At 30.9% G+C, this 17,926-nt stretch overlaps 1 protein-coding gene across 4 annotated transcripts in view; it reads left to right on the top strand.

Annotated features, from left to right (window-relative positions):
* The first annotated feature begins 640 nt into the window (after positions 1-640).
* Positions 641-17,926, top strand: part of LOC148605230 (receptor-type tyrosine-protein phosphatase alpha-like) — a 44,043-nt gene continuing 26,757 nt past the window's right edge. For 2 of the 4 annotated variants that reach the window (XM_088548006.1, XM_088548005.1), the window contains exons 1-2: positions 652-871; positions 16,911-17,147. In XM_088548006.1, the coding sequence (XP_088404132.1) occupies positions 814-871; positions 16,911-17,147 (295 nt within the window). In that variant the 5' untranslated portion in view covers positions 652-813. Of the gene's footprint in view, positions 872-16,852; positions 17,148-17,926 lie in introns of all 4 variants that reach the window. The other 2 variants (XM_088548009.1, XM_088548008.1) reach the window with 2 other exon arrangements.

Genomic DNA, 17,926 nt, shown 5'->3' with positions numbered 1-17,926 from the left:
TGTTTATTTGATTATCTTAATTGAATATAACTCTCTCATGTCTACACCTTCCGACGAGAGAGAAGAATTTTTTGTTTAGATCTGTCTTGGTAACATTTCAATCATGTACTTATCTTAAAGTTATCATGACTATATAATTCCTTCTGATTTTTTAAACTGAGGATTTAACATCAATCGTTTTATTGTGTGCATGTATCGTACATCCTTCCCGTTGAGTATAGCATGTTGATGACACTTCCTTTATGCGGTTTATGTAACACAATTCTCGTGTTATGGTTGTACACGTAACCGCAATCACCATAGATCATAACTGATTTTTGTATACATTAAATTTGACAATTACGACTTTTATAATATCGCACAAATTCTCTTAAATAAAAAAAGGTAAATCGGTTACTTATTATCAAGTAGACCAAACAGGAAAAATACTTAAGCCAAAATGATAGGTCAGGCTGACATTGTGAAATATATTGTATTTGAGTTATAATGTCTTACTGTTTTTTTTTTGTTTTTTTGTTTTTTGTTTTTTTTTTGTTGTTGTTTTTTTTTACTTTATTTTCTTTATTCAGGTATTACTTTCTTTAAACGAATTTCATTTCATTTCTATTTTGTATTACAGCAAACCGTCCGAAATCCCTTTGGTCGTATGTATATGTATCAGATACCTTATTTAAACAGTGTTATCTTAAATTCAATATTTACTGACGGATTGGGTGTTATCTACAAAAACAAATATCCGAAAGGCCTCCATTTCCTTGTATAATCTTTTAGATAAATGTGGGGTCTTACATGAACTGATTCGATGGAATAACAATGCTAACACATTTTGTGATATTTATATTGAATGCTGGACTACTCACAGCAGCTGAAGGTAAGATCTGAATATAGTATGAAACGATTGCACTTATTATGAGTGAACAATTTGAAACAGCTGATGTACTTTCATTTAGCGCTTATACAACACTGTCATTAACTGTACTGCATCACTAGCAGGTCGATGAAATACACATGTACAGACATATCAATATAAATAAAAATATAAATAATGGTAAGTCTTATAATCTTCTTGCATTTTCGAACGTTACTAAATAAAAACATTTTAATATAAAAAAGTCAGGTCATTCATTAATGGAAATAGTGTAATGTAATACGTTTTAAATTAAATTGTATGTTTAATGTCTTCTAATGAAAGGTGTTTTACTTGGTAGTAAAAAGTCCAGTCAAATATACAACAACTACGCAGGTTATTCGAAGTACTTCCGGGAAAAATATGATGGAATTTACGGGTCACTTTAAACCTCTCTTATTTCTACCACAAGATAAATATGTTTCAGTAAAAGTTGTGATATAAGAAAACAAACGACCAAAATTACTTTATGCATTGTTTCTATATTAAGAATCGAAAGTAAGCATGTCAAATGACACTTAAAGACATAAGGACGAAGTTCACATAAAACCGAAAAGTCCTGCGTGATAATCCCAATAGATCCATATAACCAATACATTATAAAATGCGGTGTTAAATGTAGTTTTAGAAAAGTGCTATGCCTGCGATTGTTAACAAGTTTTAATATTTTATTTTTTGATAAAATTCATAGAAAAAATCGAAAATTTTGACTTTCCCGCTGTTCAATTCGCTCTGCAGACTTTATACTTGGTTAATATCCATAGGCATAGCAGTTTTTTAATTGCCATATTATCGGGGATTATTGGAACATGATGAAAGAGTTAATCTTTAGGGCTTATTACCCAGGAATTTTTACTTTCATTCATTAAGGTGGCAAAAAATCGTCCTTCCATATTTTGCCAAGCGCACAGGTGATCATTTTCTAATATCGGATCTCGATATGAAATAACTACGATATATGACATAGTACCATATCCGGCGTATCTCTTCAATTTGTTGAAATAAATGTTCACTTTTTAAATAACTAAATTTTTAATACAAACTCATTAAAACACGAAGGCAGAAATAGGATAATAATTAAGTTCTAAATGAAATCAAAGCGCTCATTTACTGAATCAATTTATGTTGCTTGTTCGAAATTTTACTGCAGAATAAAAAAGAGATAAGATATACAGAAGAAACCGGAATTAACGCATCAGAACACAAATTTGTTGTATTAAATTAATAAAACCCACTGATTAAATATCACCATGATGCTCAGCATTTTAAAATCCCTTTACACTCGTGTACAGCTCTATTCACTTATAATCCAAGTTACATCTAGTTTTAAAATAACTTAACGTTTAAAAAAATGAGGCCAAATAAAGAAATATAATAATAATTACAAGTTATAATAACACAAAACCGCAGACTTACACAATTCGTTGAAAAATTGCATTATTAAAGTAACCAAACCACTCGTTTATTTGTTATTAGTCTCCGACTCCCGATGTCATGGATCGATAACTGTCCTCCAATTGCTTAAAATTGAGATCAGTTTCAACTTAACTGTCTGCTTTTAGTTTGTTTAAACTGGCGTGTTTTTATTTGTCGTTACTTTTTTTTTGTTTGTTTTATTTTCCTTCTGAGGGATACAGGGATATGGCAATGGCAGATCGGGGCAGGGCGTGCGGACCCCTCCTGGTTTTATTATTATTTTTAATGAATTTAATCGCGAAAAAATGTAAGTACAGACCTAGCATCCCCCTTTTCTAAGGAACCCCTGCTGGCAACCCTCCTTTTAAAGAGTCAGGACCCGTCCCTGTATGATATAAGAATGTTTTCTGTGTCTTCCATTGCTAAATAATAGGGGAAAAAAAAACATTCCAGCATAACGGTCGAATACAACGAAATACTCCCCATTTTCATAAATGCTGAGCACTGTTCTAAAATGTGAGAAACTGTGATGGCTTCGGATGTTGGGTCACCCTTTTATTAGTACGCATTAGTAGAATGTTGTCAAAAGGAGGAAATGGATCACAGCCTCCTTTTTGTCAACATGAGGATAAACTTCTGCATGAAATGAGAAGAAAGTTCATTCGATTGTCGTACAGTATCACTCTTAAGTCATCATTGTTCCTTTAGGACTAGTGAAATGGTGCAATCTAATAGGATTTCTTTGTCTAGTTAAACATCAGATGGCTTTGTATGTGTCCAACATTTATAGACAACTTGAATATCGAAAGTAGTGTAGTCATGCAAATACATGTAATTAGAAATGAGCAACTGGTACTGATAAGAGGTTATACATCAAGTGCTTTTTATTAAAATCTTATTAATTCAAACCAAATAATATGCTATTCCATGGGCGGATAGAGATGGTCCAATGTGGATATCTGTTGTGATAAAATTATCGAGATATTAAGTTTTAATCTAAAACAGCCAAAATCTACCCTTGACAACCCATGCTTGGCAAATTATATGGGAGAGGCGCATGCCCGGCACGCCCCGCCTGAATCCACTACTCTGCTATTCAGATTAACAGGTTTTCTGTTATGTTATTTTTTTTTTATTCCGGTAAAAAATGCGGAATCTTGTTTGATTTTTTTTTTAATATAGGGATCTATTTTCTTGCAGCGGTGTAAGAGATAATTTCATGTGCTAACAAGCTTTACATATCTTCAGGTTCTGGTGATTGCTTTATCATTTCTGATTTTCAATCTAAATTGATAAAATGATAGAGCTTGTGCGACCTAAACATGCCTCGAATTTTATGACACATGTAGGAAAATCTAACTGTGAATAAATGATAATCATTAAACTGGTGTATTGATTATTTTGTTCTCTTTCAATAAACTTAGACACCCTGTATGGTTATAGATAAGCTTCGTCGCAAGGCACTGATAGCATGCTTAACTAGTAATATTTATAGTTTGTATAGTTACAGTAACTACTATTCCCTTTACATTTACATACATGTATGTAACAATCAGACAAACCAGTTTCCAATACATGGTTTCACTGAGGAGTTTACAATTATTTGGAGTGAAAACTATGTAACTTTTGAAGAAAACTGATTTGTTAATGTGTAATGATAATAGTGATTGAACTAGTATACAAATAAAAAAAGATCATACTTAGAAAATTAAAATCAATTAGTTCATTATTACATGTTTGATATACATGTATTTAAAGGAATCATACCTCTAGTAAATCTTCCTTTTGCCATATTGGAAGACACCCATTCTGGCTTTTGTAAGTACATGCAGTAAATAAGATGTACATGTGTTGTTGTCTATAAATAAGTGCAAGTGTCTTCTTTAACATTGCCTCTTTAAGCCTCATTCCTCCTCATACTTTGTTCTAGTTTCAAAACATGAAAATTTCACTTCATGTGCATCAACAAACAACACTGTGAAAAAATATCTAGCATCATTTGTTACATGGATTTTTATATATGTACATATTTACATATATATTCTTAATCCCATGTTATGCCATGTGGCCAAGACAACTCTCAAGAGTCAGTAGAAGCAAGCTATTATTCTATTGACCTATCCAACATCATGGCATCACATAATGAATGGTTGGAGTTATCAGCTTGAACTCAACAATTTACTTTGGCGCATCCTGAAATATATAAATATACATAATATAGTTATTCATCTATACTTAGACTTTCACTGTAATGGATTACATGCTATGATTGGCATGTCATCTTATATACAGCATATATCAGGGTTCTCTAAAGGTCATTACAATCTTTATATTAAGCTATTAACTATTTTCAATTCATAAAACCATGTCCACACATCATGGTATAATTATGGACCAAATATTTAACAATTAAGCTAACAAAAATGCATGCAACACTATTACCAGAAAGACAAGATGATTGTAATTGCGCTTGTATATTTGTAAGAAGGGTACATGCCTTATAAATTGGGTAACCAGTACATCCCACTATTTACAAATTTGCTAAAATCAAAAAAATGAAACAATTGAAGACACAGCTAACTATTTAAAACAAAAATCCCATTGTATATTTCTTCACCAGGTAATACATGTATGTACATTGTACATGTTAGTTGTAGTCTTATTTACTACTGGTACCTAGATACATGTATTAAGAAGATGTTATCATAGAAATATTAATAGACAGTGCTACAATTCATCATCACCCATATACACTTGTGTGTGTCAGTGAACATGTAAAATGCACTTTGCATTATGAAATATATCAAACCATCTGGTTGTACTGGCAAATGTCGTTCATATTTGGTCATCTTCTACATCATTTGGATAATGCATACATACATACATTTATGTGTATGTATATAATCCTTGTTACAGAGTTGAGTTACAGTCCTTGATCTGCTTGAGGATAGCTCCGACAAAAATTGATTAATTACAAATTCAAATTGAGTGTTGTTTATCCAGATTTTCTCTGGAAGTTCCTAAGACATTAACGTTTACATGTAAATGCATTTTGATACATTAGAAGGCAGTATTCTGATTGTAAAATAACTTTTTTCGTTGAACAAAACAACAATAACAAACATGGCGGCGTCCTATTCTGATGTTGCGAGAACAGACACTAACGCTAGTGGTGATAAAAAAGTTGATGACGACCCTAATTCTGTGAAACCAATTTTCGTAAAAGACAGTGATATATTTGGTTCTGTAATTCCCAAAAAAGAATCATTTGTCACACATGTTGAAATATACAAGGCTATCGGCGAAGTAGTAGACCCATGTACAATCAAAGGTATCCAACGTATTCGTCGTATGTGGCGTATATATATGGACAACCAGGAAGGTCGTTTGTCGTTGTTAACAAAGGGCATTGCGCTGAGGGGTAAGCAAATAAACATTCACACACACAATCCAAACAACCCTTTGACTTCAAACCTGGCCATAATGAAAGTTGTAGTGAAAGGGATCCCTCTTAGTGCTGATGATGGCATTATTAAAAGAACAATAGAACTTAAAGGGGTAAAAGTGGATTCCATAACAAGAGCACATATCAGAGTTGATGGGAGACTCACTAACTGTGAAAATGGAGACAGGATCCTATTGTGTAAAACCTTTATAGAACCTCTACCTAAATTCATGAAAATGGGGAGATACAGTGCTATAGTCTTACACAGTGGCCAGCCTACAGACAGTTATTCAAATGAGTCAAATGTTAAAACATGCAATAAATGCTTTGAAACTGGGCATATGATTCTAGAATGTCCAAATGATTGGAAATGTAAAAGGTGTAATGAATCAGGGCACAGACAAATGGATTGTCCAGAAGCATTAACACCAGAAATGTTTAGTGACAATGAAGGTAAAGATGATGATGATGATGTTGAATTAAGTGAAAATGAAAATGATGATAATGATAGTACAAAAACTGATGAGCCTGAGGTACAACAAGAACAATGTGAACAACAAAAACAGACAATAAAACAACAACAGACAATAAAACAACAACAGACAATGAAACAACAGCAGAAAGAAAAAAGGGGTCAACAGTCAAATGGACAGGCCTTTGGGCAATCTGACAAGACACCCCATCAACAAGAAAAACCAAGAACTTGGAGAAATCAAAACACTTCCAAAAAAAAATGAAAAGTCTGTTTCTTTTGTTAAATCTCAAGGTACAATCGACGCTTCTGTAAACACACCAGAAAGTAGAAATCAACATGGTAAGGGTAGAAACAAAAATCAACACACTCCTCCAACACCTGAGGAGAGGGACAAAGGTAAAAAAAGCAAATAAAGGTTAATTACTATGTAAAAGTGTAATTTTAATTAAACCCCCAAAAAAAAACTTTAAAAAAAAAGATAAAAATGGTATGTAAAAACAAGCTCTTCAAAAGAGTAAACATTGAATTGTGTTTTTTTTTTGAAAAGATATTGATTCTTTTCTTAAAGTTTGTTGTATTGAATTTAATTGTGATGTATATTTCACATAGAGATGATATTAATATTTGTGTGAAGGATTCTAATATAAAGAAAATCAAAACTTGTTTTAGTTTTTCTTTTGTATGCAATACATCTTTAATGTTGTGTAACATTATAATTAAGTTGTACCGTACAGGCACTTACTTTATTAAGTTGTTACAAACTATGAAAAAATGTAAAACAATACAAGGTTCTGATGTAAAATCAAAATATTTAATAGAAAGTGGTAATAAGAGAGTTGCCAAAATAGAGTTAATTATGTCAAACTATGTAGCTGATTTAATTTACAAAAACTGTGAAATGAGTTTTACCAACAATAGCTTATTAAATAATTCGTTTACAAACAAAAACGAAAGAATAAAATATGTCAAGATCACATATCCTAGTTATGTTTACAAACGTTTATTAAAACAGCTGAAGTTTGTTTACGTTTTATTTTGGATTTTACCTATTCTATTTTTAGCACTAGACAAACTATATTTGGGTTTTTGTCTATACCGTTTTATAGTATGTATGTACGACACTGTCCATTTAAATTCTGATTTAAGACCAAATTTTGGAAATTTACTTATCACTTCATATTTCATCCGATCTAGAAGTGGTTACAATATTTGTCTCAATCGGTGTTTTCATAACATCTTATACGTGTACTTGCATATGTTACACGATGTCTGCAAAAAATATTTGCTAGCTTATACTGAAGAAACTTATAAAATCGAGAAATACTCACAGTATTTTATCCGTTTGTGTCTCGAGCTCCACGTCTTTGTAGGGTTTGCTGTCTCGGTGCGTTTCAAAGAACACATTAATAATTTTTATCTCGTTTTGAGTAAGGAAACACTTGTTCAATCCGATTTCATCACATTTTGTTCCAAAGTTTTCATCTTACAGCTATCTTTCACAAAATACGCAATTGTCACAACTTACATTTTTTATATTTCTCAGGCTAATACCCATTGTCACTTCAGAACAATAATTTTTCCACTTTTTACGGATGTTAATGTTATTTTAGATGAAAAAAGTGAATATCCAGGTAAAATAGCACACGCTCTCGACCACATGTTTTTTGTCTATCATTATAAAGCTTTGACCCAGACAAGGTCAATAGGTGCTATCAGGTCACGTACACTTTACCCAATGTTTGTACCCGTTTTAAGTGTGTTGTGTAACTATATCTGTGTCATCGTTTGTGTAAAGTTTTTTGTTTGTGTAAATGTTAATAAATGTTATATTGATATATACGTATTTAATATAAATATTATTATCACTATTTACAATGGGATCTGAAAATGTATTAAATCTAAATACTTTAAATGTAAACGGTTTGAAATGTAGAAATAAACGGAATAGAGTTTTTGAATGGATTAAATCACAAAAGTGTTCGATTTGCTTTTTACAGGAAACACATTTTGATATTAATATTGAAAAAGAAATGTTGAAATACGACGAATTTAAAGTTTATTGCAATAATGCAACAACAAACAGATGTGGTGTTGCAATAGTAATTAAAAAATCATTAAAACATAACATTATTGATACATTTTCAGATGTGGAAGGTAGGATCATTTTGATTAATATTGAAATAGATAATTGTATATTCTCTTTATTATGTTTATATGCACCTAATTGTAAAACTAGTAGAAATGAATTTTTTTAAAAAAGTAAATAGTATGCTTAAAGAACATGGGATTGGAATTCCTATATTGGGGGGTGGGGTGGTTTTAACGATAATTTCAAAAGTATTGATAGGAAAAGTACTAGAGTAGGGACACAAAATAACCAACCAGTTAATAGTCTTAAAGTTTTAATAAAAGAAAATAAGTTAACTGATATCTGGAGACTTTTAAATGAAAATAAACAACAATTTACTTGGCGGAGAAAGGATAAGTCTCAAGCGAGTCGCATAGATATGATATTGATCGGAAAAGATTTTATCCCGTATGTAGAATGTTGTAAAATTAAGCCAGCTGTCATTAATTATACAGATCATCAGAGCATATTTTTAAAGTTTAAGACCTTTGCGTCAGAAAAAGGGAGGGGTTATTGGAAGATAAATAAATCGGTTTTAAATGATGATGTTTATGTAAATACGATTAATCTATTAATCGATAAGTGTTTTAAAGATAAACAAAATACTAATGATATACAATTGGCATGGGATGTTTTCAAAATTGAGGTAAGGGAGATAACTGTTGAATATTGCAGAAATAAAGCAAAAACAACTAGGGAAAATTTGAAACTTCTTGAGAAAAAATTGGAACATAAGTTGAAGGTAAGGGATGAACAAGACGTAGATTCAGATATTACAGATAAGGAAATTAATAATCTTGAAATTGAAATTGGTAAAATTTACGATGAAAAGGCAAAAGGGGCACAAATCAGATCTAGGGAAAAACGGATTGAACTTGGTGAAAAAAATAATTCGTATTTTCTTGGTTTAGAAAAACAGAGACAAATTAAGAAATCAATTAACAAATTAACGTCCGGGGATAGAAACATTCTAACAGATCAGGGGGAGTTGCTAACAAATATTAAAAATTATTATAAAAAGTTATATTCATCTTCTTACCCAGACAAGACCAGTGACTTAGTGACCAATACATATTTAATACTAATCTTGATCCTAAAATAGGCGAAATCGACAAATCTAATTGTGACGGAGAAATAACATTGGACGAATGTACTAACGCTATCTTTAAAATGAAGCTTAATAGGTCACCTGGTTTAGACGGACTAACTGTCGAATTTTACAGAAAATTTTGGGGGAAATTGAAAAATATTATAGTTTCGGTTTTAAATACTGGCTATAGAAACCAAAACCTCACATATTCACAACGTACAAGTGTATTAACACTTTTATTTAAAAAGGGAGATCCTTTGTCTTTGGATAATTATCGCCCAATTTCGCTCTTAAACGTGGATTTGAAACTTCTGTCATATATTCTGGCTCAAAGGTTGAAACAAATTTTACCTGATATCATTAATGAAGATCAGACTGGTTATGTTAAAAATCGTTGTATTGGTTTCAACCTGCGGCAAATACAAGATATTATCGACTACACAGAGTTATATAAAATAGAAGGGGCAATTGTATTTGTTGATTTTTCAAAAGCGTTTGATTCCCTAGAATGGAACTTTATGTTAACTGTTCTTAAACATTTTGGTTTTAATGATTCATTTATATCGTGGGTTAAAACGTTGTATAATGGTATTCAAACTTGTGTCACTAATAATGGATGGATTTCTGAAATATTTAAAAACACAAGGGGAATACGCCAAGGATGTCCTTTATCTGCTCTTTTATTTGTATTATCTGTAGAAATAATGGCATCACGAATACGAAGTAATAATGACATCAAAGGTATCAATATCAAATTAGACCAAAGAAATCATAGTATAAAAATTTCTCAGTTAGCAGACGATACTACTCTGTTATGTAGCTCAAAGCAAGAAGTAGAATTTGCTATGAACGAAATTGAAATTTTTGGGTCTTTTTCTGGGTTAAAATTAAATCGAAACAAGACGGAAGGAATATGGGTAGGGAAGTTAAAATCTTGTAAAGATAAAGTTGCAGGAATTAGTTGGACTATAAATCCAGTAAAAACTCCGGGGGTATATTTTGGCTATTGTAGGGAACAATGTGAAAAATTAAATTGGGAAAATAGAATAAATAAGATGAATAGACTTTTTGATACATGGGGAAAGAGAAACCTAACAATTTTAGGAAAAATTTTAATAACAAAAACACTTGTCTTGCCAATTTTTACATACATAGGGTCCACTTGTATCGTACCAGAAATGTACATTAAAGAAATAGAAAGTAGATGTTTTAAATTTATATGGGATAATAAACCCGATAAAGTAAAACGAAACACAATTATTGGTAGATATGAAGTAGGGGGATTGCGAATGGTAGACATAAGGAGTTATTTTTGTTCATTGAAAGCCGCGTGGGTGCAAAAATTAGCTATCGGAGAAATTGTAAATTGGAAGGTTATTCCTCATAAATATTTTAATGGTATTGGTACAAATTGGTTAATTTTTATGACGAATAATGATAATAGTATAAAACATAAATATTTTAAAGATATTCCTGGTTTTTACAAAGAAGTATTAAAATGTTGGAATTTATCAGGTGGGGGCAATCAAGAAAAACCTACTACATTCACAGAAATAAGAAAACAAATATTATGGAATAATAAATATATTAAATTTAAAAATAAACCTGTAATTTTTGATAATTGGATTTAAAGTAATATAATTTATATAAATGACATAATAGATGCAAATGGATGCATATCTCAAGAAATCATTTTAAGTAAATTGAAAAACAAATCTAACTGGATAGCAGAAATTCAAACTTTGAAAAAAGCCATACCTTTCGAATGGAAGCAATCTTTATCATCAGAAAATTCTGTAAAGAGTGTGGTTCATTTTAAAAGATTTCAAATTTGTTGGAAAAATATAGATATAAATGTAAAAAATATTTCGAACAAGGTATTGTATGAATCATTTATAGTTAAAAAATTTGAATCCTCTATTGGAGTAAGCAAATGGTTCAGAATTTTTGATATAAAAGACGTGTTTTTTATGCCAAACATTTATAATTTTATTTTTGGTTATTTACAAGAAAACAAATTGAAGATGTTTCGATGGAAACTTCTACAATTCATAATTCCTAACAGAAAACTATTATGTAAGTGGAAAATAACTCAAAATATTCAGTGCAATTTCTGTAATGAAGACGAAGATTATCTTCACTACTTTATATCCTGTTCGTGCTTAGATAATTTTTGGACAAAAAAGAAATTCTTCGTATATGTAACATGAATTTTGAGATTACTTTGAAACATCTTGTTTTGGGATATAAAATATTTGATGTAACATATTTTTGGTTAAATCTCTTATTAACTATAATAGGTTTTTCTATTTATAAAGCATACTATGTATCTGAACATAGAACCAAACATGTTAATACTTTTGATATCTTTGTTAAAGAATCGAAGACTACAATTAACTCAGTTAATAGTAATTCAAAATTAATATTCATCAAAAATCATGTTAAAAACAACTATTAGAAGTGATATTGTATGTTAAGTTGAATGTATTTATGTATTAGTAAATTTATGTTTGAAATATTTTATTTTGACACTCTTTACTACCCTGGGTAACTAGTGATCATGAACAGGGAGCGTCAGAAGGTGCTTGGACTTCTGACGTAAACTGTAACAAGCTTTATTGATAATAAAGAATATTATTTGTTAAAAAATATAATCCTTGTTCAAACTGTTGAGGTAGTAAGTGAGGGTCCTAAAATCATTAATGCAAATTGTGTTTTTTAAATATATACTTGTGAACTGATTATACAATTTTGATGATAAATAGCAAACATGTATGAAATTGGTTGTCATAATTATATCGTGTGTTCACAACAGTTACATTTTGATGAAAATCAAGCAAACATATTACTCTTTCAAAATTTTAATGACTTTGTAACTATAAGAAATCAGTTGAAAAGAACATACACTCCTGAAAAATTGTTATGAAATCTCAAAGTGCATTTATTTCTGAATTCATACACATACTGCTAAATTTCCCATTTGATCTAAACTGTTGTTCGGTGCAGAACGAAATTATATGCATTATAAATGCAAAATATTGCAAGAATTTTCCCAAAGTTTCAAAACCATTGGTACAGAAATTTCAAGCAGATCAAACATCAAAATCAAAGATTTCTATTATAGACAAGTAGACTAGTGCTGAATTGTAAACAAGTAATGATCACAGAGAACAGATCAGAATGTAGCATGACACATATGAAAAAATAATTCGTGCATATGAGATTATGTGAAAGTGCTGTGTATAGTGTAGAAAAATCAAAAAATTGAACTTTTGAATAGATCCGGAAGATCCCACATTGGCATATATTTATCAAGCACTTCAGGCTAACTTATAAAACTATAAAAACAGTTTATCAAAAAAATTTCATAAACTTTGTTACAAACATTTGTAGGTAGAATGTTATAATACTGAACGCACTAGTGAGTAATAATAGAAAGTGTGGTGAACAATGATTTGAAAAGGACATAAATCAATATTTATAGGGTGATTTGATGTCTGGGAATACAGTATATGTATTTTTTGTATGAGGAACTTTAATTAATCTAGGCTCGATTTGTGAAGCCGTTTATATTAGTTCCCCATATCAGCCTTTGAAAATTTAGTCAGCTTGAATGTTGGTGAATTCGTAACTTAATTGAGTAGAATTGAAATATACAATATTCCTCAAATAATAACAATATTGTTTGCAGCATTATTATTAAGAATAAAAAACAACTTCCATGCCGAGTTCATTCAACTTAGGGAAATACGGTCTTTATGTTTACATCAGGAGTAAAGTGGTCTTCAAATATTTAATCTGTATATCTGAATAGTGAATATATAAACAAATCAAATTCCATTTATGTGCTTCTAGACAAATGAAATTGAACTGTTTAGTAGACTGTATACAAAGCATATTAAAACTTAAAGAACCGTATCAAAATTAGATACTACAATAAGTAAAGATACCTTAATTGGTAGATATGGAAAACAGAAGGACAATGGAAAGTGTAACGAGACAAAAATTTCGCAAAAGACAGTAGTTGGCCCTCAATTTACAGAGACTTGACCGTGATCGACGCAATTTGGTACATGAACAACGATCGGGTGATTGTAGGACGATGATCTATTCTAAATTACGTCACATATAATAGAAAGATTCATTGTCTGGAACTGTCCAGGGGTATGGCAGTATAGAACAGCTATTCGTATTTTCTTTGTCACGACCAAGGACAGTTTCTGTGAGGATCTGTCAGGGAATAGGACAAAATGTGTCCTGACCCAGGACAGCCTCTCTCAGACCCTGTCAGGATCTGTCAGGATTTCTGTTCTATCTGCTGTCGTAAAACAGAAATCCTGACAGATTCTGGCAGAATTTGAGAGAGGTTAGAAGTGTTCGCAACTGTAGCATTTAAGAGGAGTCCAATCCAGATTTCTTTCACTCCTCGAATGGCTTACTGCAGCGAAGATGGGGATCAAATAATATGTATTTGAAAATTTGGGTGGGTGAGAAAGAAGGAGTGTGGCAAAGTTTGTTTAATATTGAATTAAAAGACTAATGCGGTTTGAGGGGAGCCTTTTCTTGAGAAAAGGTAAAGTTATTAGAAGTATTATAGAATATAAACAATCCAGATAAAAATAAATAGCAACCACGATCAATTTATGCATTAATAATTGAGTGAACGGATTCGTATACCCATTTAATCGTAATTTAACAAATCGTAAGGCGCATAATTACTCGATAACACACAGTAATGCAGAAATTTAAAAAAAAAAGGGTCGACGTGGGTTCCATAACCCAGAATCAGCTGGATCCGCCACTGTATTCATTAAATGACGGTCAAATATATTCCAATGCATACTTTTTATTGTTCATTGCAGTTGTACATTTCAATGCGTGAGTCCTGACGCTATTTTACACAAATATCAACATGTATCGGATTACAATACTGGCGAATTAAACCATAAATGACGAATAACTACTTAACCTATACTTGTATAAAGTTGAGACAGGCAGACTAATGAATTCGCCACTTTCTAGTTCGAAGGTTGTACACGGTCTTCATGTTACACAACTTACTAATTTACTCTAAATGTTTTCAATGTGTAAGATGAGTATAATCACTATATTGGAAGTTGACATGTAACATCATATAACGCGTGTATATTGTGATCGTTGTGGTTATATACGATACAAAGCGATGTCATTGTATTTATGATATAGTGACAGTGCATGATAGAATGTTCCTCTGTAACAAAATTTGATATTTCACATGACTGTGAAAAAAACTATCGGACTTTCATCTGCCAAAACACTGTAAAATTTAAAATTTATCTGAAAATTGCTACAATGTATAAAATGTGTAGAAAATCTGTATAAGAGAAAGGATAATCAATTGGTCATTTATTTTATGAACTAAAATACACTGATCTTCTATATAGTTTCAAAAGGTTTCAAAGCTAAATGAAAAACTAAGTATCAGCTGCCCCTAGGGCATATTGTGCAATATTGAGTAAATTTTCAAGGGTTTTGTTTCTTTTTTTACATTTCAATTTCATACAATGATAACAAAGAAACATCAAACGCAGACCAGAACTTAAAAGTCAGACCAATGCTTATTAGATTAAAACCTGAACGCATCATCGACTGTAGATGCCAACGAGTCATGGTCACGGTCAGTTACTAACGTGATTGTCGACAAGTGCCCGGAAGTCATTGCACAAAAGACTTAATAACTAACCTTTTTTTTACAAATAAACTTTACACAGTGTAAAAATGACTTTCATGGTGTGTTCTGAAGTATTCTAGATGCCTTGATATACAAACGTTCATTCGATACATGGAACACAGCGCCCTATCAATTTGAGAAAATTTCATAAATTTGATAAATATGAATAAATGAAATTTAAAAAAAAAATGTTTATTCTACTCCACAACCTATATCTGTCTGTAAATTTGATAGTTTCCCGACGTATTTGTGAGGCTTATTTTAAACTTATGTTGTGAAATGTTGTTTTTCTCTATTTCACGATTTGATTTTGGTTAAAGTAATATCAAAATCCCCCAAAATGTGAATACACAGCATTTAATGCAGCTTTACATGACATTCCGACTACTGCTGTTTAGTAACGTAATATTCACATGCAAACATTATGTAATATATTTTACTATAATTGTTTTACTTATTTAAAAAAAGAAAGGTTTTAGCGGTGTACATTTACCTGCTAACTTGAGAGAGCACTTTTTTAGAAACAAAAATGTCAAACGACTTTTTTGAAAATAACATAGTAGTTTGATCAGAGTAGAGACTAAAACCATCGTACTACAGCCTGACACCGTCTTAATAACATTTTCGGCGCAAGTCTGAAAAAGTCTGAGCGTGACTGAACAGGTACTGGATAAGAAAGACTGAACTGATTAAAAAAAACTGGACAAGACTTAAATGGTTACGGCTGATAACAGTCTTAACATCTATTGAACGACTCAACTAGTCTTAACAAATTTTTTTACAGACAGGTCAGACTTGTTCAGACCGAAATGGCCGTTTAAGACTGTAACCAAAGTACTAGTGTTAGCAACAAAATTTAACACTTAATATGTTCATAAAAAAAAACATATATTAAATAAGAATCATGCAATAACAAATCGAGCAAATTAAATGATTATATCAAAATAAATAATACCTAAAAGGTATTACCAAAAAGGTAACATTTGACATTTTTAAAAATAGATTGCTGAATATCATAACATGAACCTTTCATTTTCACGAATTTACAATATATATCAAAGGTGCAAAACGTTTCGTCAATAATTAATTATACATGCCAACGGAAAAAAACAAACAAACAAACAAACAAAAACAAAAACAAAACAAAGACAAAAAACACAATTTTACGTCATAACCGCATAATCATGGCTTTATACGTCTCACATGAAAAACAGATTCAAATATCACGTGCCAACACATGTTAATGCTATGTGTCGCTGTTAATCATGAAAGTTGCGTTTCACGTATAATAGTTTTGTTTTTAAAATGTTTAGTATAGGCTACAGTCAACGGTAAACTGTTGTTCAATTCAATACACAATTTTCTATTGAAAATTGATAAGCATAATAGAAGTATAATTCTTGCAACGTGCTAATCCTAAGCGAATGAGAATCTGTAGAATGCATTATTTTTCATATAATTCAATATTTAACATACTTTAAATCAGCTATTTATTGGTAGTATTTTGCTAACAAGTTGATGTTCAAACTTCCAGATTCATCTATTTATATGTACATGTAAATGTCTACGTATTAAAAAAAATCATTGCACGCTCATTTAAGCATATCAAATGTAAGAAGAATTTTTATTTCAATTTTAAAATCTGGAACTTTAAATTGAAACAAAACGTTAAATTTTCCAGATAAGCAAACACATTTCTAAAGATCAAAATAAACTCTGAAAAAAATAACTTGCTGTAGGAAGTCAAGAGTGTATGCAATCATATCCGAGTAACTGGGAAGGAACTTACAATGGTACTGTTCATACAACTGTCACTGGTAAAACATGTGCGATGTGGAGCACAACTATATATCCTGGATATGGACCGCTGAACTATTGTCGTTCACCAAAAAATGATAAAGATGCTTCTAAAGGACCTTTTTGCGTTATTAAAGGGAGTAATAGTCATTGGGAATACTGTTTTGTGCCACTTTGTGGTGAGTATATTTTAAAATACTAATAAGGACAGTTTTATTTGTACTTGTTTTGGATTTAAATGTTTCCATTTCACAAGGTAAGCCGAAAATTACTACGACGACTTCTCATTTCCAGTTGATAGTTTTCATTTTCTTGACTGCATTTTCATACGGTACGTGTATATATATTTTCAACTATTTCCATATACATGTGTTTGTAGCATTTTTTTTCAGTTTAAAAAAGAATTCGCTGTGTAACAAGTTAACTCCTAATTCAAGGTTTTCGTTAGAATACTTTAGTTAAGAAGTTTACTTAACTCTTTTATAAAATAAAGATTTGATCGTACTTGTCGTAACTTAACCAAAATTGGATTTCACATCTAATGTGTTAACGAAATGCTTTTACTCTGGAATAATATTTGAACAAACTAGTGTATAGGGCTTATTTTTACCGTATCCTTGTTCAATTTTTGAATAATGTTTTATTGTTTCCAATAATGACTATTTTGTTAATAATCTAAATTTTAATGAACGTAATCACAATTTGTCCTATTTCCTGGCAATACTTTTTATGTAAATTGCTTTTGTTTGAGTATACAACGTGTGCTTATCAGTTGCTTTTGGATATAAAACTAGCTTACAGAAACCACATGTACTCATTCGAGGAAGATATAGTTTGTCGTCTTTTGTTCTACATGTTACGTTTTGTAATGTGCTTGTATTCTATATCGATCTCAAGAGTAAAATCTGGATTTGAATGATTTTTATATTCTTTTTTTTTTGTATTTTACCACCACTGT

Source organism: Perna viridis, chromosome 10 (assembly GCF_037379345.1).
Source record: "Perna viridis isolate PV_CMFRI_1.1 ecotype Kerala chromosome 10, ASM3737934v1, whole genome shotgun sequence".
Taxonomy (NCBI): Eukaryota; Metazoa; Mollusca; class Bivalvia; order Mytilida; family Mytilidae; genus Perna; species Perna viridis.
Note: the sequence above shows the minus strand (reverse complement) of the source record. Positions and strands in the feature narration are given on the sequence as shown.